At 44.4% G+C, this 25,113-nt stretch overlaps 1 protein-coding gene across 1 annotated transcript in view; it reads left to right on the top strand.

Moving 5' to 3' along the window:
• RNF11 (ring finger protein 11) overlaps positions 1-24,840 on the top strand; it is a 31,628-nt gene extending 6,788 nt beyond the window's left edge. Inside the window, exons 2-3 of the mRNA XM_085308053.1 lie at positions 20,253-20,422; positions 20,983-24,840. Of these exons, the coding sequence (XP_085164179.1) occupies positions 20,253-20,422; positions 20,983-21,154 (342 nt within the window). The 3' untranslated portion in view covers positions 21,155-24,840. The remainder of the gene's footprint in view (positions 1-20,252; positions 20,423-20,982) is intronic.
• The last annotated feature ends 273 nt before the right edge of the window (positions 24,841-25,113 follow it).

The following is a 25,113-nucleotide window of genomic DNA, read 5'->3' as shown; positions in this document are numbered from 1 at the left end:
AGCTGGTTTCTAGACTCTCAGTTGTTGAGTCAGAAATCAGTAAAGATCTGTCSGTGTCCATGCTGGATGGAAGGTTTTGCAACAGGAATTTTGAAACGGAATAGGAATGTTTATAGTATTATTTGACAGAATGCTACTCCCTGTTTTGCATGCAATTCTGCAAGAAGTGTCCAAGTTGGATCAAGATACTACACAAGGTCCATTCCTGTGTGCCTGTGTCACTGTTCACCACCTTAATAAAAGGAAGAAGCAAGGTTTAGTGAAYGCTTCTGTAGGGCCTGTTAATGTTGCCAGTCCAACTGATTGTAGAATGTAAGGTCGAGAAACTAAAAGTAGTGGTACTGACTTATAACAGRCAGGTATCTTGTGATTTTTATGCATATCCTTACTATTTTCTCCTTGTAGACACAAACAGAAATACGTTTTGAAGAGTTAATGGTACCAGGGTAAGGCAAATCAGCTGTTGCTTTTCAATGAACTAATGAAAGAGGTCCTAAGAGACTGAAGAATTTTTAGGAAAAAAAAAAGGAAAAAGCATGGTTTTAGGTGTGTCATGGATGAATTAGAATAAAACCTCTTTGGGGAAGAAAGCTGGAGAGTCACCACTCTGTGGCTCTGCAAAAAGCAAAGCAGGCTTCAGTCTAGTTCTAGACTGCAAGAAAAACTTGCCCTGATGTTGTCGAAGTCTCGGACGTGGAAGACGTCTCCCGCTTCCTGAAGGTAGGATGCGGCTTCGTGGAGGATCCTGTATTTCTTACCGTTGTGCCAGCCCTTGGGGAGCGGCTGCAGCCGGCTGTCGTAGGCAGAACGTGGCGGCTACCTGGCCCAGCACGGCTAGCGGCAGCGTGTAGCTGCTTGCTGGGTATAACTGCGCTGTGGGCTTCAAAAAGGTTGCTGGATTAGCCCTAGTGGAAGCTATGGTAGTTTTTAGTTCGGTCTTTGGTATAGTTTATAACTTTTGGCAAATCACTTAACTGTGCTTTGGTTTCCTCATTTGCAAAATGAGGAGCAATAAAGCTTATCTTTACTGCAGACATGCTTAGTAATTTAATTTGTGTTTGTAAAGTGTTCTGTGACAATTTGATTTTAATAAAATAATATTCTTCTGCTATAAAATGAATCTCTGGAGGAATTTATGACAAATCTGCTGCCATAGACAAGGAGCTTTATCGTAAGAATCTGTTTAGGACAATAGATAAGTCTCCTAAAATCTATCTGGAATCTGATAATTTGGTTTTTTTTTGGCAGCCTGTGTTCAAGATGCTGGATTAGTAGGAGGAAAAAAAAAGAGGCTGTAGAGATGCAATAAGAAATCCTTCCTAATCAGGAWAATGAATCTTCATTATCATGGGAGATATTAGGAGTCTTTCAAGCGAGCCAGTCAAAACAAGCAGTCCTGCCAGCCTCAAAAATCTAGGGTCACCTGGTTTTCAGGAAGCCTTTATATTTTTCCTGTATTTACCACCCTCATTTATATGCTCGGCAGATGTTCCTGGCCCTTCTTCTGGGCTTAGGTTTCGGAAGCATGGACAATAAGCGAGTTTTATATTTTGAAAAGATAATGGTCTGTGGAATGTGGAACAATTTCTAGGAGACCAAAGAGTTGCAAACTCTTGTTTCATTTACCAGTCCTCCATAAGAAGGTTTCTCAACAACGAAGAAGGTTGCAATGCCGGCAGCACGAAAGCCGCTYGGCCGCAAGCCCTGAGCCGTGACGTGGACAAACAGCAGATGCRTGCAGCAACTGGAGGAGGAGATGAAAGAGCCTTCCTTTCAACCGCGGTTGTGTCAGCCAAATCACGGCCGGCTGGGTTAGTACGCTGGACGTTTCTGCTGATCCGTCAAACGCTTACGCRTGCTCTCCGCTTCGCGCACGTGAAGTCATACCAGAGACGAGTCTGATTTTGAACGTTCTCATCCCGTCTCTGTCTTTAGTCACCGGTTTAGTCTAGGAATGATGTAGACCTGAAACACCTGGGGGAGGAGTGAAACTGTGGAAGGAACGAGAGAAACTGTGACTCGGGAAATTCAGTTCCTCCCTTTGCCGCAGCGTGCAGTGGTGAATTTGCAGACTACTACCCCTGCAACGGTGCAGCCCGTTTCCCTTTGCTATTTTTTTGGACACTGAAGAGGCCTTTGTCTCCTCTCTTCTGTTTCCCTTTTTTTTTTTTTTTTTTTCCCCACCCACTTGGAGCAATTTGAGTTTCTAGAGGCGTAGGTCAGGAACAGCCCTTGTGTTTAGTTCAGTGAACTCAAAGGCCAAATATTCACGCAGAGACAACCTCGTCCTCAGTCAAAGATGAATCTCAGCTGGCCGACAGTGCCGAGTTTTCCAGACCTTGGGATTGTAGTTAACCCATATGCCATTAGAGCTTGGGCGGCTAATAAAAGTCTTGGAAGCATCAAGGAAATGCCTGTTTTATGACTAGTAAAGCTCAATAAAGCCACATGAGCATTCGGTGGTAAGAGGAAAAAGTACTCAGCGCTGTTTTGCGCAAGAGCAAGGAATTGGCTATCCTGCGGCCATGATTAAGACCACTGAATTTGCTTGATACTGTCAGGTTCCAATTTCAGTCATGGCAAAACTGACTGAAAAAGAACAGACTCGGGTATGACCCAGAAATAGCTATATATGAAATAGCCATATACTCCCGGAGAGCAGTTCTATAGATCCTCTAACATTTCACTGTAGTTTTCACCACTATAATTTTATATGTCTCTCCTGATGATTTATRTGTGCAATCTAGCCAGAAGGAAATGGAGCAATATTTATCTGGCTTTATTTATTCACATAAGATGCATCTCGCTGGTTAAGGACACAGATCTCTCGCGAGTCGCTGTGCGAAGGCTGTGGAATTGGACGAGGCTGGGTGCTCTTGCCCTTTCTCTTTTAGAGCTGCAGGAGGCTTATCCGAGGGATCAAAGTGCGWCCGATTCCATTATCCCAATATCCACGGGACAGCATAACGCACGGCTGCTCCGGGAGGATGCCTCCGCAGCTGACTTTTATTCATCGTTGTAATTAAACCCAGACACAGAGTTTGTTCTGTGCGCTGAATGTTAATCACTGCATTTTATTAACTCACTTGTTGAAGTCTGTATTTCAGGMATAGTAAAACTTTGCAGGATAGGTTAAGAGCAATATTTATTTTGCCTGAATTCATTTTCTTTAAAGTTCAGAAAGGGAAGTGATTGCTCTCCGTCTTTGAGCAAACAGGTGTAAAATTTGCTTGACTACGTAGGTCCAAAATTTTGAACTGTTTTGGCCTGTACTGTTACTTAACAGAAGACTGTCTACAGTTGAAACTTCATTTAAAAGGCTCAGATTGGCGGAGTAATGATCTAAATTCAGATTTAGTTAAGACACTGTAACTAAGATCTTAAATGTAAACTTTAGTTTGTGCTCTAAAATAGTACTTGCATAGTAATTGCCATTGCCAGTTCCTGATACTCTGCAGTTAAAAAAAAAAAAAAAAAAAAAAAAGTAGTTACCGAGTTCGTGTTAGTCTAAGGTGCGTCTTGAGCAGCTGAGCAGCCACCAACTGCTGGATTTGGACTTTTGCCTGAACCCGTGCGAGATGCTCGGTTGCTTGGCCACCGAGCCTTTCTCTGGAAATGGTATTGGGGCAATTAATCCCCTGGAAGGGAGTCGTGCAATAGCTGGACTTCTGCTGCTTTTTACGTATGATGCTGCCTTTCGGCAAATCCGGCCGGCCATCTATAGGAACCAAAAATAAGACACACAGCATTTTTTTTGTTGTTTTTTAAATCTTATGTCTGAATTTAGACAAACCTGCTGGACTTTCTGAGATATTAAGCTGCGCTTCTTTGTTTGACTATGCGGCTAAACTATTGAAAATAAGTCTAACAAAGAATGCCTGTTCTTWTGTGTGTGTATATAGAGAATAGTCAGCTCTGTAGAGAAAGTGCTACACGTGTAATTAGTTTTATTAAAAAAAAAATCTCTTAAAGAAAATACCCACTTGCACACAAAACAACTTCATGCTCCAAGTCATCTCTGTTTTCCTTTTTTATAGACTGTGTTTTTTCCTTTCGTTCAGTGAGTAACCTGCCTTTTCGCACCTCCCAGAAGCAGCAAGATGGCCTAGATTTAGAGCTTCCTGGGGAAAAGTTCACTTCACCCTATATATAGCTTCTCTTGAAGCATCTTTGTGTTAAAATTGTCACCTAGTCTGAGCTGATAAACTAAGGAGGAAGGCGCTGTAGTTTTATGCTGGGATAGGGATGGAGGGTGGGGTTATCTTTTTTGGACTATTAGGAATTTCTTGTGCACGTGCYGTTATCCAGGTTCTGCTGTACTGGAGGTAAGAGTTTTGAACTCCCAGCTGTAATACAAAGAAATTACACTTATTTCTTCCAGCTTGGTATCTTCTTAGTGTGCTGCAGCTGAAAAATGACAAATTACCTCTTCATTAAAGAGAGAATTGGATGGAGCGCTCGTGCTGGCAGGAATTSCTGCAGTGGGCTGTGGCGGTGGCCTCGGTACCCTGCGGTCAATACGCACTTGAGTCAGGTCGCTGAGGCCTTTTCTTTCTTTTTTGGAGGTTCCTCTAAGAACTGGTGCTGCTKTTTTAAAAAAATTACTATTATTTATTTTTATTTATTTTATTTTTTTGATTGAAAAGCAAAAACTGGGAAAATGGTAGTAACAACTGTGTAACAGATGCTACCAAACAAGTYGTTGGTGTTGACAGATCAGACAGACACCTTCATCTCGGAATAAACAGCCGCAGTGCTGTAGCGGGAGCGAAGTTTGTCCGTCCCTTTGTCAGCGTAAGGGTTTAGTTTGAATGTAGGGGCATTTGTCTGATTTGGTGCATCAGTAACTTGAGCTGTTTGGGTTTCTGCAGTGTTTCTAGGAAGAGAGGGATACTTTCCGTGTYGCTTAAGAAAGTGCTCCTGTCTAAGGAAACCAGATATGCCCATCTTGAGGCCCTTGCTGGGACTTTGCCAATTAAAGACATCAGCGCCCCTGTGTTAGCATGTATACACCTCAAGCATGTAGGGAAATTATAGTTTRTATTTGTTTAAATTGATTTGATGCTGAATTCTGTTCTACCACTTAAARAATAGAGCTCTGACAGACTATACTCAGGAGCGAATGCAGGGGAGGGCAAAGAAAAGACTCCAGAGCTGTCTCGGTATTCAGCGGGGCATGATTCTGCAACCAGSCTGCACCACCGCACGTTGAGACCCCCCTTCCAGTCTTCCTTACTTCTGACTCCAGGAGCTCTGACCCAAGTATCTGCTACCGCCAAAATGGATTGTTTCACTACTTCTGTTTGCAGCCGTGTGCTCCACCATCGCTTCGTGCTGGCTTTTSTTCTCATCCGATCCCTCAGAGAGCCAGTTTGTACCATTAAGGTGTCTGAAATGGGCTCTCGCTCTGTCTTTCTCTCCTTTTCCTCCTGTCCACTTAGTGAACTGAACCGGCTTTGTGGCCAGGCAGAGCTGGCGTGGACGGGCRTCTGAGCACGTTGCGGGAGCGCAGGAGAGGCAAGAGGGAAGAGCAAAGAGAGAAATACCTCTTTGGACAGCACTGAATCCTTAAGAGCTGATCGGATTTAGCTGCGCTCTTTGCCATGTGTATATTCTGTTTCAGCCAGAGGTCTCTAGAAAAGTCTAGTGATGCCAGACTCTAGACAGGCGGTGTTGTCACAAAGCATTACAGGATTTCTGACTTCTCTATGTTGTGGTCAAGAATATACTTRGACTTAAGTACACACCGGAGCATGCACAGAATTAATGGCTAATATTAGTTTGGATGATAAGTGCATTTGGGAATRGTCTGCATGAGAAATGCAATCTAAATTTGCTGTTTCTGGCTTCAGTGGGGCAGTGATTGCAATTTAAGGGATCAGGCCACTTCAAGACAAATGGCCAATATAGATTTTTTTGTTTTTTTTTTTTTAATAGCGGAGAGAGAGAAAGAATAAAGGATCTCCCCAAAACATAATGAAAGAAAATAAATCTGTCTACTACAGCTGTCATTAAAGAAGCTTCAGTGTTTTTGCTCACTTTTTTTCCTAAGGAAATACGTGAGCCTAACAGTTACCTAGCAGTCCGTACGCGTGTTCGGTAAGTGCAGGAGTCGGCGAAGGCTCGCCCAGCCTGCTCGCGCTGCGCGGCAGACCGCGCCGCCCCGCGGGACGTAGCTGACCGCAGAAACGCTGCTGCGCCTCTGCCCGCGCACAGGCCTTCCCGTTACTGCTCTGGGGACCGTTTCCAAAGTCTGAACGTAGCTCGGCGAGCTTTGTCGGTCCCGTCAAGAGTTTGATTACCCTTGTCCGTACGTATGTGAGGGCCGCCAGTGTGCGTGGCTTGTGACAGAATAACCTCCTTGATGTCTACAACTTCCAGCCTTTGCTGTTGCTTAAGTTCCTAATTTTAAACTAGTCAATTTAGTCACCTAGTTTTRTATGTTATGGCTCTTCCTTCTAGTTTGGTGTTTCTCAGGAGAGTCCACTGGTTTCGTGGTGACGCCAGTCTTAGTTAATGCAAATTGAGGAATGAAATCCTGTTTCAGGAAACGAACTCGAGAAGGAAATCTTGCTGCTTTCTCATGCCTGCGCTTGCGCAGTGTTACCGGCTCGTGGAAGTTTGGCAGTAATGCCTCTCTCTTACATAGATCAACACTCCTTCCTCCGTATCTTTCTGTTTAGTTTTTCTGAGTTCAAAATTAGTAACACTGAACACAGGCAGCAAATACCATCTTTATGGCTTTTTTGTATCTCATGAGCTAAGTCAGGGCAGGCTTAATTTTTGGCTTAGAGACCTGCAAAAAAAAAAAAAAGCCCCCAAGCCGCAGGAGCAAACAGCTTGGCAACTTCTTGGGGCTGGGGAGCCCTGCAACGCTACAGAAATTGTTTTCTAAATGAGCCTGTTTGCTGCCACAAAGATTTCCTTGCTTTATTTCACAAAACATGCTGGCCACATTGTAGTTTGAATATAGTAACACATTTCAGCTGGGTAGAATATAACTATTTTAATTAGACCAGAAGCTATTACGCTTTCTCCCTTAAAAAGACTTAAATAACACACCAAACTAAAATTAAAAAAATTTTGTTTTTAATTCTAGATGCAGAATGATTACCGTGTTCCAGCAGTACAGTGGCTGCACACCAGCGTAGGYTGTAATAATCCCCCGTACACTTTTTCACCGAAGTCCGTACGTTTCGCTTGCCATAGGCCAAATCCTTGCCTGCGGTGCAGTTGCCTGATGCTACTCAAGCAACATAAATGCTTTACATAAATTGGACATTTCTGTATGTGGTAAAATTTCTAGCTAGCATGYAGGCAGCGGAATAAGCTTTATAATAAAGGTCTCTCCTCAGCTCTGCCTTCGCTCTTAGCTCTACTCACGAGGTGCCCTGCAGGGAAAGGGCGTTCGGCCAGAAGCCAGCGTGCTGCAGCCGTGGGCGTGTTGCACCCGCGGGCAGAGACCAGAGCGGGTTACCTCTACGATCGCACTGTCTTCTTGCCGCTGGGAGACGCGGAGGTGTAATGACTTCCGTCTCCTCTCGGGGTCCAGGCTTGTGCAATGCTGAGCACCAACGTTATCAAAAGCATAAAAAGCTTATCGAGCTTGTCATTTTGTGTGACAGCTGAAATATAATCCTTCAAAAATATCTTTGTGTTAACTTCTTGTGGCAGAAAAGTCATCAATRAGTTTCAATATGAAATATTAATTATAGAACCAGTAAAGGAGAATAACTAGAGTTGATGTAATGAGAAACTGTAAGAACTCAGTGATGAACAAAACATAGTGATAGTCGTAAAACGGACGACCCGAATGTGCGCTGGGAGTCCGTGCCTGAGACTAGATCATAAARTCTCTTCCTCAGCTGTTGTCCTGATCTGTGAATCCATATATTTCCAGAATTGTTAGTGCAAAAAGGTTTCATCCAGGAACTTTTTTCTTCTTTTAAATGTATGAATGTCGTCTGAACTGTTTCCTGGTGAATGTGCAGATGGTTAAATGTGTTCAGTGACGCTATTTTCTGCAAATAGTATATAATTTTTACCAGAAGTTGATGAAGTTCTGCCCTTACTACTCATACTAGGGGTTTATTTAGGTCATCAGAGAACCTAGGCTCAGTAAGCTTTCTTAAATTTCTAGATTATGGCCAGTTTACACCTGTTATTCTTGTACCAAACAGATCTTCAGTTATTTTTCCCATTCTGATGTTTACTCTCTTGATTTATTTAGAGATCAATCCTACACCCCTTTCAGYCTTTGTTTTTCTAGGCTAATGCTTCTATTTTTATTTTGTTTGTTAGTGGAGATAATAGTCAAGAAACTTGATTTTCCTGAAAAATGAAGTCTTAGCCATAGTCAGTGAAACTTAAATTTAAAAAGCAAAATATATTTTAAGTGATTGAGGAATCATTTACTGACTGCTCAGCATCTTGCAGCATTAAGCCCTGGTGAATTTTGCCATGATGACTGATAACGGAAGTCACAAACGATATTTACTGTAAATCTGCAGCACATGCAGCAGAGCGGGGTCAGGAGGCAAACACCTTTCCGTAAGCTGGTTGTCATTATCGCCTCGTATTCGAGTAAACTGTGCAATAATATGCTGAAGACCTAATCAGGAGCACAGCGTTACATGAACTGATAGGGAGTAAATAAAGGCGTGACCAGGTCTGTAAGTTATTTTAAGGCTATTTTCTATACAAAGTGTTGGCTGAGCAAAGAAATTTTCTTCAATCTGATATGCCGGCCTGAAATTGCTCCATGGGGTAACCCAGGCCAAAGCAATGCTTAGCCTTTTTTTGAAAGAATTCAGACTGATGTTRTTTATAACCTTGCCTATTGGTTTAGGGGTCACTTGGCAAATCTTTTAACGCACATTTGCTGCCTTCGCTTAACTGTACCATCCTGGTGCAGATGGAGGTGGATGCGAGTGCTGGCGTGGAGCTTCAAGGCTCGGAGGAGAGGCTCTGGGTGCAGAGCCCTTCCTAGCCTGCTCCCTGGCCTCCGAGTTGTTACTAAAAAAAAAAAAAAAAAAAAAACCAAACACCAGCCACAGACTTCTCCCTCCGTAGTGTCAGAAACTGAATATGCCCAACACCAGTAGGAATGACTGATGTTTGGAAGGAAAGCTTTTAGGCTCAGCTTCAAATTAAAGCAAGCATTGGTTGCGCAAGGTCTGTGACAATGCTGAAAGGGATTTGGGGCTGGAAACGTTTCAGGAAAGCATTACTGACGGGATTCAGCCTGGCAAATGAGCTTGAAAAAAGCTGGAGAGAGAACTAGAATATTTCTGTAGTAATCGACCGATGGTATTTCTGCTGAAGAGCTTGTGTCCAAGCAAGAGATTCCCCATTCTTTCTTCCTCCTCCTTCAGCCTCGTTTACAAGGGAGAATTATCTCGCATTACTGTCGCCTCTGTAGCTGTACCGTTATGACTCCCAATGTAAACAGATGTATTCTAGACTAAATGCCGTCAACTAAACCTTGAAAAAGAGGGTTTTCTTTAACTGTTTTGCTGAGGCTGTGTATATTTTTCTGACACTATAGCATACTGAATACCTCCGTATTTACTATCTCGGAGCTTTCCGTCTGTGGCTTGCTGTTGCTCCATTACAGTATTTCATCGTGACTGGGGTTTATTTGTGTTTGTATAAACCCGACAAATTTATTCTAGTGACAGTGTGGATTGTAGCAGGACATGGTTATTCTGTGCCAAACCTTAAGACTAGTATAAAATAATTTCATCACGTCTTCATGATGCCTTAARGAATACCGGTAGCATAATGTCATAAGATTTGCCGCTTCTGTCTGAGCGGCACCAAAAGCAGTATATACCCGGCCTGCCTCGGAGCTGCCCTTCCACGCAGAACCCGAGCGGTTTCCTCGTACGCACTTGTGCAGATCACAGTATTTGATGGTCGTGGTCCCAAGTCTTGAGAAATCAGTGCTTTTAAACTTAAATTTCCCTTTTTATTTTGCTTTCCTTTAATTCTTAACTGCAACCATAAAGCTGCATCATACCTAGCAGCGTGGTGGGAGTCCTGGATTTCTGGCGCGCTGTCGCGTAACACGGAGTCCCGCGCTGCGCGCGTACGAGCTCGGGCAGCGCCGGGCATCCGCAGGTTTCGCAGCCRTCGGCGTACGGGTATTTCGGAGTAAAACAGTCCTTTGTGCTCAAACCATTCGGTCCGTAGTCGGAAAAACGACCTCTCTGTGTTCCTCTTCAGCAGTTTCCTATTCTTCTGAGGTTTTCTAGCAGTATAAGCCCCAATTCAGGCAAGCACTTAAGCGCTTGCTTCAGTCCCACTGAGGTCGATGGGCCTCCGGCACGTGCGCCCGCTGGGGGCCGCGACGGGTTATTTTCGAGGAGTCCCTGTGCATTCAAAACTCCAAAATAAACAGGAACAATACGTTCGGGGAGTAGCCCGCTCGCGTAACCAAGTCCTGCGAGAGCTGTTTATGGTTTTCCTACCTGTCCTTGGCGCAGGGCTTTGGCGCGTTACAAGCGGTTTGACAGTCGGGTGAGATCACGCTTGGATTCGTGCCCTGGAAGCCGAAAATGCAGAGTCACCGCTCGTGAGGACGCGGCTCGGCTGGAGGAAAACACAAACGTTGCCCTTGTGTTCGCTGATAATACTGCACTGAAAAGTAGAAGTTTTTATATAATGCTTTAGGATGCCTTAACATTTACGTAATTATTCCTTGCTTTTAGATGCAGCATTTTTTTTCTTTTTTTAACACATTTAGCAATAATCATGACCCCATAGGACATTCCTGTAAGATTAAGAAACGATGATCTGAGATGAGCTGAAGGCCTGAAACTCTGCCTGTGGCTGTTTGTGCCTGTCGCTTGTTAATTCGGAAAGATAATTGAAAWGATTGATGTTATTCTTCAATGACACTAAACAAGTAGCCGAATCACCTTTCCGGGGCATGTTAATGCTTACGGAGGCGCGACCTGGCCGCCTCTCGCAGGCGCCCGTTCRCTTCCGTACGCTCGCGCGCGATGCTCTGGGCTGGGCACGGGTGTCGCGGATAAATGCAAACCAGCAGTCCGCGGGGCTGCCGGCGCTGCCCGGCTCGAGCCCGGCTCGCGGTGGAGTTCACAGAGAGCACCGGCGCCAAAGGAGAACGYGGAGCAGATCGCGCTTGCGCCGTGGGTTGCCCGGTGCCGAGCCGAGCCCGGGCCGACGGCAGCGCGGTCGCAGCAAAGCCGGGGCGGCGCCGCGCAGCCGCTCGCCGGCGCCTGGGCCGCGTTTCCGGGGCCTCGTGCGTGGCAGGCGTGTTGGGGCGGCTTCCCCTGGCTGCGGCTTTCCGACACGGCAACGCGGAAACACGCTCGAAAAGGCTGCGGTCAGGCAGTCGCAAAACCCAGCGTTGAAAATATCCTTTTATCAGCCTCGGAAGGCTGCTGGCTGCCTCCGCGCGATCCCAGCCCCTGCCGCGTCGCCTGGGTCGAGCTTTAACTGGGTTGCCGCAGGGAAGCGTTTCATACCATTGCATCGGATAACCGCCCCCGGCGTTATCAACAGATAATCGACCGCCGCTGGCGATCGGCCCGTTTTCGTTATCTGCATTACTGATCTCAGACTAAGCTGACGCACCCCCGAAGGCCTTACGCAGCGGCGACGTTCTTCTAGATACRCGTATGTTTTTTATTTTTATTTTTTTGTTTTCAGCCAACTACTGGAAGGAGGACGGAGGTGGCATCTAGGAAGGCAGGAGGGGCCGGCCGGCCCTGTGCCAGCCGCTCCGAAAGCAGAGCGGGAGCGGGGCGGATTCTGCCCGACAGCCCTCGGGCTCACTGAAGGCAGCACAAATTTCCTTGCTGAAGTTGGAAGGAAGTAGGTTTATTTATCAGTAAAGCCGGGCACTTAGGCCAGTAGTTCAGACCGGCGTTCAAGATGAAATACTTGCCAAAGCAACAGCACGCAGAGACGGGGCCCGTGCGCCGCTTTCCCCGAGGCGTTGGTGCCCCGCTCGCTGTCCGCTCTGCCGGAAGCGCACCCCTGCCTCTGTAACGCGCGTCCGTAACGCGCCTTTTCTGCTATACGTTCCTATCGGCTCAGACCGGCGCTTTTATTGCGGCGGGAATGTGCGCGCACCCGCTGCGTAGTTGCGCGTTTAAGGACAGCCTGTATTTATACGTCGCCAGGTCCATTACTTGGGCCTTTAGCTTATGTCCAYGTTCACGTTTCTTCTCTGTTTTGGCCTTTCGTCCGCAACCTTGCCTCTCCTTTCCGAATTAGGGCCCATTGCTATAATTTTGCTGCCTCGTTCCTGAAGTACCCAGAAAAGCTGAATTTCCTTCGAGCCGACCTGGTTTGAACTTATTTTTTTTTGCGAGCCTCTTCATTTGATGTCGCGGCGTGTCGCAGCAGCCAGCAGCTGGCAACGCAGAAGGTTTTACTCAGTTGTAGCCTCGGCCCCTAGCAGAGGAGCCCATCTCACCGAGATGCATTTGTTTCTGGCTCCTGCCGCTGCTGACTAGGACCAAGCGCCTTTGTTTTATTTATTTTTTCTTCTTCTCAAAACTTCAGGCTTTTATTTGCTGTTAAGTCTGCTCTTCCTTTCTCTAACTGCCTTATGTGGTAGCTTGAACCCTGCGTGGTGTGTTTAATATAGCTACAGCGTTATAATAACTGCCTCCGCTCGCCAGGGCCACGGAGGGATTGCTGCGAAGATAACCGCGCGGTGCAGGCAGAGAGGAGACGCGCCAGCGGCGCAGATGTTGTGGTTTGCGTATGGGTCGGATGGTTTGTGTACGCGTGCGGCTGGGCTGCGCCGCCGCCACCAGCCTCGCGAATGAGCGCTCGCCCCCTCCGCTGCGTCTTCTCCTTGCCCAGCCGGCCGCTTGGCTGCTTCGCGGTCTTTGGGGTGGCCGAGTCCCGCGGGCCGCCCTTAATTTAACACCCGGGGAGGGCAGCCGTTGCCTGTTGGCTTCGCTCACTGCAGCAGCTGGAGAGAAGAGCAGGAGTTTTTGTAAACTGTTTACAGATCCTTCCCCTCCCTGTACAAAAATAGCCCGTTGAGGTAAACACCGTGCGAGGCCGTGCGGCAGACGGGCCCTGTTATCCCACAGAAACCGGGGCCTGATGCGGGAAGTTGCCGTGTCGGCGGAGTCGGCTCCCTGCTGAGCAGCGCCGCCGTCCAGGGCTAGCTTTGGTGCCAGAGCTGTCCGTCGAGGTTTGCCTCTCTCCAGAAGAAGGGCTCATCCCGACGGGTGAGGAAGCAACAAGGAGAGCCAAAACTGCCACGCTGGTGAATGAAAATTCGTTCAGTTGAAATGTGCCCAAGGATAAGGTCCCGGAGCCAGAGAAACCTGCTGTGCCATCTGGAAATGCAGAAATTGCCTGGTTGCGTCAGGAAATTGTGCTTCTAGGGGTCAATTATTACTTCTTAATTACTACCGTCTCCCCCCAACTCCTCGGGGATCTTCCGCGCGCGTTTGCGCTGAGGGTTAGTCAGGTTTTGGACCCGCAGGTAGGTCACCCCTGCGGGTAAGGCCAGGCGCTTGCCCTGGCCAGAAGGGAAGGGGCAGAGTCGGCTCTTAGTCTTGGCAGYGCGAAGCCTCTTCGGTTTCACGCGACAGCACCCGTAAGAAGCTGGGAACCGGAGTCTCTTCTTGAAGTAACTGCTGTCCCCGCTCGGGTCGACCCCGAACCTGCCCTCTCCGAGCCGCATCTTGGGTAGCAGAGCTCTGCTCTGCAGACAGCTACCGTTTTGGGGTCGGCAGCCAGCGTTCCCTTTTCTTCTCGGGCCTTTCCCTTTGTAACGCGGGGGCGTTTCTCCACGGTCTCAGTGGATCAACTGTAAAAAGGACTATTTCACAGTTTTAGTTTAAATAAGGCTACTCCATCGGTGCAGAACCACTGTGGCTTTGACCAAAAAATAGCACCCCGTGAAACTGCAGGGCTCAGATCAGTTGTTGCTTCTTAATTGGTGCAGGCAGCTGGAGGGACATGCCGGTTCCTTTCCTCCATTGCAMACGCTTTCCTCGATCCGTTGTTATATTAATTACCTACCATATTTACGGGTCCAATTCAGAATTTTTATTAAACCTTACATAAGAGCGCGTTGGTAGGAAGCACGTTCAAAACTAAACACGCCTGAAGTGGAGTTTTACTGTTTTTTTTTAGAGGGCTGTTTGGCTGTGTAACTAAGCCAGTAAGATGCTAGTGCACACATTTACTTCTGCATGGAAATTTTTTTATTTTAATTAATTGTGATACTAATTAAAAGGGAAAACTGAGATGTGGAATGTTTTATGTGTTATCCCACAGAARCTGGGGCCTGATGCAGGGAGTTGCCATGTCCGCGGAGTCGGTGTTTTGTCCTTCAGTGCTCTCAGACATGGCAACGAATACTTTAGAGGAAAATAAAAGCAAGGTGGATTTGTTTAAAATCATCACAAACAGTTCAAATGAGCTTTCTCTAGCAAGCAGYGATAGCAGAGCAATCCCTTAATGAATCTTAAAAATGAAATACACGTATATTGCCTTAAAGTTCCAGATAAATCAAATATGTCYTCGCAATTTATATTGTATAATCAGTTGTCATAGGGAGAGATGCGAGAATCCTGAGAAATGCAAAGAATCGGAGCCAWGCTGAACATACATATTTAGCGGAGTGGTGCAGTGAATCCGCTTTGAAAAGTGTTACTATCATTTGTGCACTTCTTGGGAGAGGACTACTTGCGTCTTCACACCTTTTACGTAAGCAAAGGACAACAAAGTCTTCGGCATGTTTGAAAATCTGGTAAAGAACAAGTTAGTGTTAYGTGTATGGTGCTAACTGAACAATCTCTAGAGGGGAGAGGAAGGCGTTTTCCTTTCGGAAGGCCTCTTCCGCACCGGAGCTCAGCTATCGCGGTTATTTAGACTGACCGCCTACCTGGGAGCAGCGATATAAAAGGTTGTTACTGGTTTCATTGCATCATGTTTTATAGCAACTGGTATTCAGCTTTACARATGAACTGTTCTCAACTGTGTGACAAGAGGTTTTTATAGTTAGCAGACTGCTTGTAATATTGTAAAGATTATTAAAGTAAGCGATAGTTGTAGCATAAAGCACAGTATAATGGTGAGTGGTTTTAATGTGCCTTGGGAGAGGAGGGTATTACAGAATGTGATTAACATACGGATGGGGTTGAGACTTTCCACCAAAATCAAAAAGGCGTTTCCAGAAAAGGCCTCTGGACCCTCATCCCAGTTAGTCGCRTATGTGTAACGAAGTAAGAAGAGAAAATTTTGTAAAATGCAGTGGGAATTTTGCAAAAAAACCCACAGAAGAAGCCAGATTCTTTCCTTTAATTTTACCGCCTCTTGACTTCACGTGTGTCAGTAGGAAACTGGGAGGCGTCAGGGCTGAATGTTTCTGGAGCGGCAGCGAGCTCCGAGCCGCGCCGCTGCGGCACGCGAGAGGGCCGGGCCGTGCGAGACGCGCGGCCGCTGCGCGTGTCCGTGGTCGCGCCTGGCCCCCGCGATCTCGTYGCTTCGTGCGCAACCCGCCGCTTGCTTCCGCCCGGCTTGCAGTCAGGGCAGCGGCGAGGACGATGTTGCCTTGCTTCCCGGCGGAAAAGTCAACGTCCGGTTAGATCTTAAGTCACTGTGCAAAATGGTTTAAAATAAATACAAATATTAAAAATGTGCCTGCCCTTCTGAACCCTTAATTCTCCCGTACTGCTCTTCTGTCTTGTCTTCAGTCCGTTCATACCTCAATTTACAATAGAAATTACCTGGCCAATTTTTAAGCTTACAGAAGCAGCTATTTTCATTTGTCTACATTCTCGTTTTGCTTTTTATGAATTCAGTGGGGAAAAGGCTTATTTTTATGCAGTCAGGCCAAAAAAAATGTGTTTTTTTTGTTTTCTTTTTTAGTTTAGGAAAAAGACAGAAACAAACCACACTTCAGAACTGTAACACGTGTGTGTGTGTGTGTGTGTGTGTGTGTTTAAGTTCCTTTAAGATTAAAATTCACTTTACATTTTAAATAATATTTATCCCCCAAAATATGTTTGTTCCTCACAGCAACCACTAGTAATTTGGTCTTTGGAAGGGCAGGCGGATAGATCTCTGGACGTGTTACGAGTTATTTGTCTCACCTTTTACCTTCCCATAACCTTTTTGAAAGGATTTGTGCACAGTGGTGTTTTTAACTGATTGCATCAAACAAACAACCCTCTGATAACGTGATGCTGATATATGGAGTTAGAGGGATCTTAAAATAATCTTTATCCAAGGATTAAGAGTTTCTGATCTACCACTGACCTGTTTTCAGAGCATTAGAAATTCATTACACTTGCAAGAACAAGATGAAAATGTTATAAAACAAAAGAAAAGCAGTTTTACAGCAGCTTAAGTAACCAAGATAAGTTGCACCGATAACAAACTTCAAACGAACCACGATGCCTAATGAAACCTTTTCCCAGGAGAGCCCTTGCAAAAGGTGCTCGGCAGCCCCCAGGCGAGCACGGTGCCTGGGCCTTTTAAGCAATGTGCAGAATGGCTGAATTTTTCACTTCTAATCTAAATAAACATCCAGATCCCCTGTATGATGTTTTTTCCCCCAAAAGGAGGAGGAGTCGGGGTGAGATGGAGACACAAACCCAGCTGTAGTCCTCGAGTCTGTTATTTAAGGACTGGATAAACATGAGGAATGAGTTATTTCTGTGCACAGAAAGCCAGGGAAACGTGTACTGACGCCACCCCCCCCTTCTGGATGAGAAAAAGGCTGTGTATCTCCCRGACTGGCTGGCTGAGATGTTTCATCGTTATTAAATTCATATGGGGAAAAAATAATTAATTGATAACAACAAATTGAGTGCCAGGGAGTGATTTTTATTTCAYTGGCTGACATTAGTATGTGGTTTTGCTTATTTGTCTTGGCCTCTCTCAGTTTTTTTGCATGGCGGAACAGAGCTAACATGAAATTCTTCTTAGCTTGAATTGTCTGACTTCTTTATCAAATGATAAATAACACAGACTTTGGCTGGAAATTCAGTATTTCGTAATTATGTCTGTAAAAACATTTTCCATGGTAGAGGAGTGAAAAGTGAGACAAAAGCGCAGTAAATGCTCCTCTTTCTTTGCAGTTTAACAGCAATTACTTGGCAAATGTGATCKTTTTGCATGTATAGAGATGGCAAAGGGCCCCTAGCTGCAGATGTGACGTGGCGGCGCCCAGGGCCCCCGAGCCGCCAGCAGCCCTGCTGCGCGCAGGGCGATCGCCCGCGTTCCCAGCGGGGCGTGYGATAAAAATCAGCCTTTATAAACAGTGAAAGATTTGCCAGGGGGGAGGGGGGGTGACGAACCCACACGCTGTCCTTACAGGCTGCCTGAAACTGCTGGCGTACAGGGCTGGAATAAGGAGTTTGAAATATTTTTCAGAATAATACAGATAGGAACAGGCCTTTTCTTAGCATCTGTTGGAGGAAAGCACTGATTTGAAAAGAGCGTTGTTGGAGTAACCTATAATTTGACTCACTGCAACATGTGTGGTTGTGTTTTTTTCTGGTTTTTGTAGCATGTTTTCATACGATGGACAAGTAGCTCAGTTGGGCAGGCTTTTAATAGTAACTGGAGACGAGATTAACAGTACCATCGGCCGCTGTGCGTTCAGGAAGCGCACCGGCTCAYGGCTTGCGAGCAGTTTCATTTACAGTAACACAGTTTATGTGTTTTTCACAATTGCTTTGCAGCCCACCCCCGCGCCTGGCCCACACACCCTTATTTTTATATTCACAGGTATGAAGCCATCTAGCACCATTTGCAGAGTTACTCACTTGGGAAGAGACTCTGGTGCAGTACGTGAGAGTCCACAAACTCAGAGCGGGCAGCTCTAACCCCTGCCCGAACAGGGTACGTCCGAGGCGGAGCGGCTCTGCCTGAAGAGCCCCTGCGGCAGGGAGCAAAGCAGACGAGGGTTTCCGTACCGCCCCGGCGCGCGGAGGGGCATCGTCAGGCCACGTTCGCCCGCTCCCGGCAGGGAAGAGGGGCCTGGAGCGGTGTAGCAACAGGCTGACGTGGCAGTGAGCAGCAAGCAGCTGTAAAAGACCAAAACAAGGGAGAGTTCTCCTTATTTGGCCTTCAGATGCTTTAAAGGTTCGTTAATTTACTGTCCAAAACTTAAGTGACGCAGTCATCAGTTAGACATTGTGCTTAATTTCACATTTTGGAGTTGTCCAAAATGTATAGTTTTACCTCACAACATTCTCACCGTAACTCCCTTTTGCTATGAGATTYATACTGCTCTGCTAGACTTCTCAGTTAGCCATTCACTGTCAGTTCAGTATGATTGTTGCTTTTATACGTTTTGAGAGTTTCATCTTCTTTTTTTYCTGTTTTTTGCCTTTCCCAAGTGATCCTTATGTTTCTGTGCAATCACTTGCAGGCACAGGTCTACCAACGGGCAAGGTTTTACCTTCACACCAATCTGTGCAACGCGTGTAGGTGTTTTTACCTGCTCCCCCTCCTTTTTTGTGCCGCGAGGAGGGTGCGTCTATGTCCAAATGCTGTGTGTTAAGTGCCTCTTTCTTCGTGCTCAAGAAGGGAGCTAGCACTAATGTCTTCTCCAATGGCAGCGTGACTRTTCCATTAATCGAAGTATAGCAAAGTATTTAGTGTAAAACATTACTGATGGATAGTTTGTGGTGGTAACTAACTTCTTGAAATATTAAAACAAGATGGGGCTGATGTGTTTAGTGTAGAAGGTCTTCAGCATGTAGGAAGGGGGGGGAATTACTTACCTGGCCCCACAGGTTACACGAAGCAGGTCACCCTCAGCTTCAGTGGCAACTCTCCTTACCCAAAGAATGACTACAGAATACTTCTGCGAATTTAAACTACTAAAAGGCAGCTGATCGCTGCCACTTGCTGCATCAGGAGATTCCCACGCAGCTGTGGCGAGTGCAAGGGCACCCTTGAGAGGCGGAAGGGCGCCGGGCCAGCACACAGCTCAGCAGCCCCAGGCGCTCCGTACGGACACGCGCGTTGCAGCAAGCAGTGGCGGCTCCGGCGGGCSGCCAAAGCCGGTGTCTCTCCCGTCGGGAACAGCAGAGCGGGGCGCGGAGAGGGCAGCTTTGCTGAAAGTACCCGGCGCCACGTCAGCGCTGCCCGCGGTACAGCCTCACGCTCGGGTGAGCTGCTTATCTTGTAACAACCACCTCTGAAACAAACTGCTGCTTTTTCCAAACAGGTTTGTCAGTGTTACTGTGCCGCTGAAACACCAGATTCATTTTCAAAACATTCCAAAAAGYAGAAATTTTCAGTTTAAGAGGTACTGTTAAAACAGGCTTATTGCAAGAACTTTTCCTCCCATTAGCAGTAGATTTATGGTTATTAACCAATACTATCCTAATATCGCCTGTTCAAATTAGTGTTTATTCCCCAAAAGGTGCTTTAAATGTATGTAAAGTAAGTACCATATTAATATAAATGTTAGCCTGAATAGCTGATCTGAAGTTCATTAATGCTCAAAAGAAGTCTCAAGAGTGTGGCAGAGGAAAGAGCGCACAACATCTAAAAGTTGCATACTTTTGCTTYGGGAAATATGTATTCTAAACATATGGCAGTTGAGATCCAGCTTGGGAGAACTTGTAAAATCATATTAAGGTATGATAACAAGTGTACCACTAGAAATAGTAATTTAACCAAATCTTTGCATTGTCCAAGTTACATTTTTAAGCATGCAAGAATTAAATCCCCAATTCTGGATCATTGCTTGGGTGGCCTAGAATAGTTATATATACATRCACACACATATATAGTTATTATAGAACCAACAAAACCTTCTTCTCTAAAGCTCTAAGAATATATGCTGTCTTTATCTTTGCAAATAACTGCTCCTACGTGTAAAAACAGAACTTGCTTGTTACAAGTACTTGGGCCTCTTCCTTAGTCATTACATTGTTCAATTCAGTATATACCAGCTGGCCAAGTGCCTCTGAGGTTTATTATTTGCCTGTTCTCATGTGCYGTTTGTGCACACGCTGAACCTGTGAATGACTCCTAGAGACAAAAAGCCTTTGCAGAGAATAGCCAAGAAGAGATACCTGCCAGTCTTCCAAAGATAGTGGCCTTGCTCTTTTATYCCTTTCGCCATATGATTATAATCCACAATTTGCAAAGCAGGACTGGAAATTCATACAAACATCTGTAGGATTAAGAGAGGAACGAGTTAAATATATTGCCTATATTATGCGAGGAAACACTAGGAAAGCAGGTTTTTTTCAACTGAAATATTTTAATTTTAGGAACAGGTCCCTGTTCCTGTTTATCATCCAACTCCTAGCCAGACTCGGCTAGCAACACAGCTGACAGAAGAGGAACAAATCAGAATAGCGCAGAGGATAGGCCTTATTCAGCACCTGCCTAAAGGAGTCTACGATCCTGGAAGAGACGGCTCTGAGAAGAAGATCAGAGAGTAAGTTACAGAAATTGAACTGAACTAATTTGGGTGATATGACATTGCCATGGGGAAGCAGATCGTGTGAAATAACCTGTTCTTTTCTGTTGTTCTCCTGTTCTTGGCTTATTTTCAGAGAGTTACGATGGCTCTGATAAAACAGGCACGCAGAAGTCACTTTCCTTTATCCTTCTTTGCTTTCATGTTACAAATTAAACTTACTTTCCTCACCCACATAATCCGTATCCTTTCCGGGTTAAACTTCTTTGTTGCCTATTCATGGGGGGAGTAATTTCAAGCCGCAGCAACTTCCTCACCTGTAGAGCTCCCTTTCCACTGCGTGGAGCTGCCCCCTCCGTGCCGACAGCTCCCTAACATGGGAACGTGGGCGCAGTAGYGCAGCGGGAGCACCAAGCAAGCCAGTGCGGGAGGCAGCACCAATGGAGCTAAGAAATCCTTGCAGTATCTGCAAGTAATACAAGTTTGACACAAAGATAATCAGGGTAGATGTCATTCCTCCTTCGTTCCCAGTGTGGTAACGGCATTTGAACTGTTTTACATTTTTTTTTCCCCCCTAGATGTGTCATTTGTATGATGGACTTTGTTTATGGGGACCCCATCCGATTTCTGCCGTGCATGCACATTTACCACCTGGACTGTATAGATGACTGGTTGATGAGATCCTTTACCTGCCCTTCCTGCATGGAGCCAGTGGATGCAGCACTGCTTTCATCATACGAGACTAACTGAGCCAGGGTTTCTCCACTGAACCTTCAAGGACACCATCCACTTTTCTGGGTTTGATCCTGTTGTCATTCAGCCCAAAGAGCCAGGAATTAGGAATTAAGATCATGCACAAAATATACATTTCCTAAATAAATAAATAAAAACTATTCCTGAAYGGCTGCAAATATTGGAAAAAAACATAATATTTTAGAGACTATAGAAAAAGTAGGTTGTTATTTTTAATGTAAAGCCTTGACCCACCATTGTCCTTTAATGTTTGTCCTTAGACCCATATATAGGAATTGTGTAAAGTGTTACAGCAACTGTAAATGTTTAAACTGCGTGTATCCAATTTTATTAGCAGCAAGATAAGAGTATTTTTTCCTAAATAAAGTAACCAGTTTTGTTCTGATTCTTTTCACAAGTCCTGGCATTTGGGTCAAGGCTTTATTAAAATCTACATTTTATAACACTGGCACAAAGAAATAGTTTTAAGCTTGTTTGCACAGTTTTTTTTCTTTTTTTCATTGGAGATGGATTCATTGCCTTAGGTCTTTTTAATAGTGTGTTGTTATTGTTGGGCTGGCTCTGTGCTTGAAAAACAGTTTATTTATAACCTGTTAAAAGTGCTATATTTTGTTTGCAGATAGGAATATGCAGAATTCAAAGTGATCTCCTAGCTTGTAAGCAAACTGAGATGCATTATCCCTTTTCTACGAGTGATGCTAAATATGGCAATATGAAACAAGTCCTACACCAAAATTATGGTTTCATGGTTTTTATAACTTGCTTCRATTTCGATGAAACAACAATCCTCAAACTTTAGCATGTCATCTTTAACTTGATCAAGTTAAAAGTGGGCCAGATGGACAATAAATGCTATCATGATTGGAAAAAAAGTTTTGGAACAAATACAGTATTAGTGTTGATAACTTATTCAACTTTTTTGCTGCCTAAAAGTGGTTGGTTTTGATCGCAGCAAAAGGATACTGCATCTCTTGTTCCTGTAGTTCTTAGGTTATCAGACATTAAGAATAAACATACTGTATCTCCGTCTCCTGTATTAAATATATCTGTTAAGYCTTGCTGGCTGACACATCAGTCCACCAAGCAGCTATGAAATCGGATATGAGAAAAAAATGTATTTTATGTTCTGCAYATAAAGGCAAAGTTTATATAAACACAGAATTTCATAGTAGCAATCAAGTGGGGAATAGTACTGCTAAAACCAGAACGACACAATTATCTAATTTCTGCAGCAAAAAAGTGTGTGCTTGTTAAGAGATGGTCTAGCAAAGACTGTAGTTGTAAAGTCCTCTCATCCACTTACCATGCTTTTTTTTTTTCCCCTTAATGTACCCTCCTGTGACTTTTATACCTTCAGTGACCAGTACATTGAGGCAGTCTTGGTCTTGCAGAGTGAGATGCAATCTCAAGTTAACCACAACAAATCAGGGATCATTCTTGATTGTTTTGCATATATAGTTTGAGTACCTGGTATAACAAGTTGCRTTTAAAGAATGCTTTGAAGTACGTTGAAGACTCTGTGTACTTACAGTGTAGAGGAATTACGCAGGTCATGGATCACTTTTGGAGGGCTGGTCAGCAGAATGGAGAATCAACATGTTGATTTATTTATTACTCCTGCTGCTGACAGCAACCTGCTCTCTTAGAGAAGAGCTCCAAGTAGCCTTCAGAAGCAAGTTAAAGCAGTTAACGGTTCTAGATTCACTGAAATTGCTACACATTTATCTGGACACAAGTTTTTGTTTAATTCATACCTACTTAATTACATTAAGCAAAATCTGAGAAGGCAGAACTAAAGTTGTGCAATATTTTTCCATGGGAAATCATTGTTCTTCATCATTCCATGTGTGTTCTTTTGTGTCCTTCTTTTTTGTCTGTTTTAGGGTTTGTTTTTTGTTTTTACATAAAACATAATGTCCACATAAAATATTAGTTTCTTTTCTCTTGTTAAAACTGGCAAATGAACAATTTTAAAAAACACTTTTGTCATGGTGGTATTGGTCTTTATTTATTACAAGACTTGATTAAGAAAGATCTGAAAAGAAATATTCAGTGGCTGGTTACAGAGCTGAATGCTTTTCTGGGCACTTTGTATAGTTGAACTGTTAACACTGATCTCATGGTAAGAGGAGAAAAATTACTTTTACTAAAATACTTGTTAAATAACAAAAAGGTGTGAAGGGCTAAAACTAGAGCTGATTACAGAAGAACATTCCAAAAAAGAAAACAAATTTTAGCTTATAAACAGATGTGTAAATATAATGAATAAATCAATTGATTTTTCAAGTTTTTAGGTGCAATGCTGTTCTGGATGATTTCTCAATCAGAAAAGTAATTTATCTGAACTTAATGCAAAATAATGTGTAACCTGAGCTTTCCCGTCACCTGAGTTTTAGCTTCAGCTGTGAAACCGTATCTGTCTCTCAATTCCACCATCTGTAAAATGAGGATAATATTTGCCTGCTGTCTCAGAGGTGTCTAATAAATTACTTACACTTCCAGTGCATTAGACAGTCCATTTACAGCACAGCTGTTTCCTAACCAACATCTTCGAGAGCTCAGCGAATAGCTTACCTCTTGCTCATCTGGACCTGCTTGACCACAGCCAGTCCTACAATACAGCTGTGTGCTTCAAGGCCAGCAGGCCCGTAGTTAAGTGTCTGCACAGTATTTTGAAGGAAAAAAAAAAAAAACTCTCATAGCTACTGTGCATAAGTAACCAAGATTGTAAATGCCGAATCTGCAAACGTGTGGCTGCATCAGGCTTGGCAATAGTCATCAAGTGAAGCAAAAATGTTGCTTTAAAGCATTTCATAGGTGGTATGCTCCGTCCTCAAAACGTTCAGTGCAACACTCTTCGTATTTTAGAAACTGCAACTGGCAAAACAAGTGCACGGCGCAGACCCCCAAAAGGAGCYGAGCGGATTCTCGAGCGCAGTCCCCTGGGATTTCACACTGCAATCCAAGAGACATCGAGTTTGAAAGGCCACACGCACCCCTCCRCCCTGCCAACACCACGCTTCCTAATAGCGACCTGCAGTCACACTTAAAAAAGCTGAACTCCTAAATAACACAGGCAAGATGCTTCCAACAGCAGGGAAATCATTAGGTTATAGTCTCAGATTACAGGGGGAAGCGGATTTTGTCTCACACAGCAGAAGAAAACAAAATTCCCACAAACCTGAAGCAAAAAAAAAAAGAAGCAATAATAAGTAGTGAATACTCATTTCCATAATGATCTGTATGTTTAAAAATGATTGCATGCTACTGGGATTATCATTTAAATAATTTTACTTCTAAAGACATTAGTCCTTATTACTTACTGTCATCTCATTATGTAAATCTGAAATACTAAATTTCTCCATAAACAAAAAAGTCCAGAGAATTTTAAGGTCTGTGAAGGGCTACAGTTGTAAAAAGGCTTTAACTGAGTAATATTTTAAAAGCTCCTACTATCTTGCAGCTTCCCAAGGTTGAAAGCGATTACGTGCTTGGAAAGCTTACAGTCCTCTTTTCTTGCAGTGGCAGAAATTGTACACTTCTAGGCTAAGGGATTACGAAATACCTGAACTTCAACTTGTCACAGATTCAAGCCTTGCTATTTCCTGTCCTTGTGCAATCTTGGTAAAGATGAAAATTCTTCTGCGTCAGACAGTTAAATAAATAGATGGCTGAAACCTAAACTACAGGGCCTCTCSTCAGTTAAATCTTGGATTAAAATGGCCTTACAAAGTAGGTGTTAGTTAATTGAAACTRCACGTAATTACAGACACCTTAGGAGTGCACACACCTCTCAGACACCATTACAGATGGCATATTTTTATTTAAAACATAAGTACTAGTTGATGACCTATCAAACCTGGACAAAAAGTATCTGTCCAGAAGAACATTTCTTGATTTGTTACCCAGACTAAAAATTAGCTTTAAGGATTAAGTTTTCCTTTTATATAGAATTG

Source organism: Rhea americana, unplaced genomic scaffold (assembly GCF_003343005.1).
Source record: "Rhea americana isolate MKP2758 unplaced genomic scaffold, rheAme1 scaffold_27, whole genome shotgun sequence".
In the NCBI taxonomy this organism is placed as follows: Eukaryota; Metazoa; Chordata; class Aves; order Rheiformes; family Rheidae; genus Rhea; species Rhea americana.
Note: the sequence above shows the minus strand (reverse complement) of the source record. Positions and strands in the feature narration are given on the sequence as shown.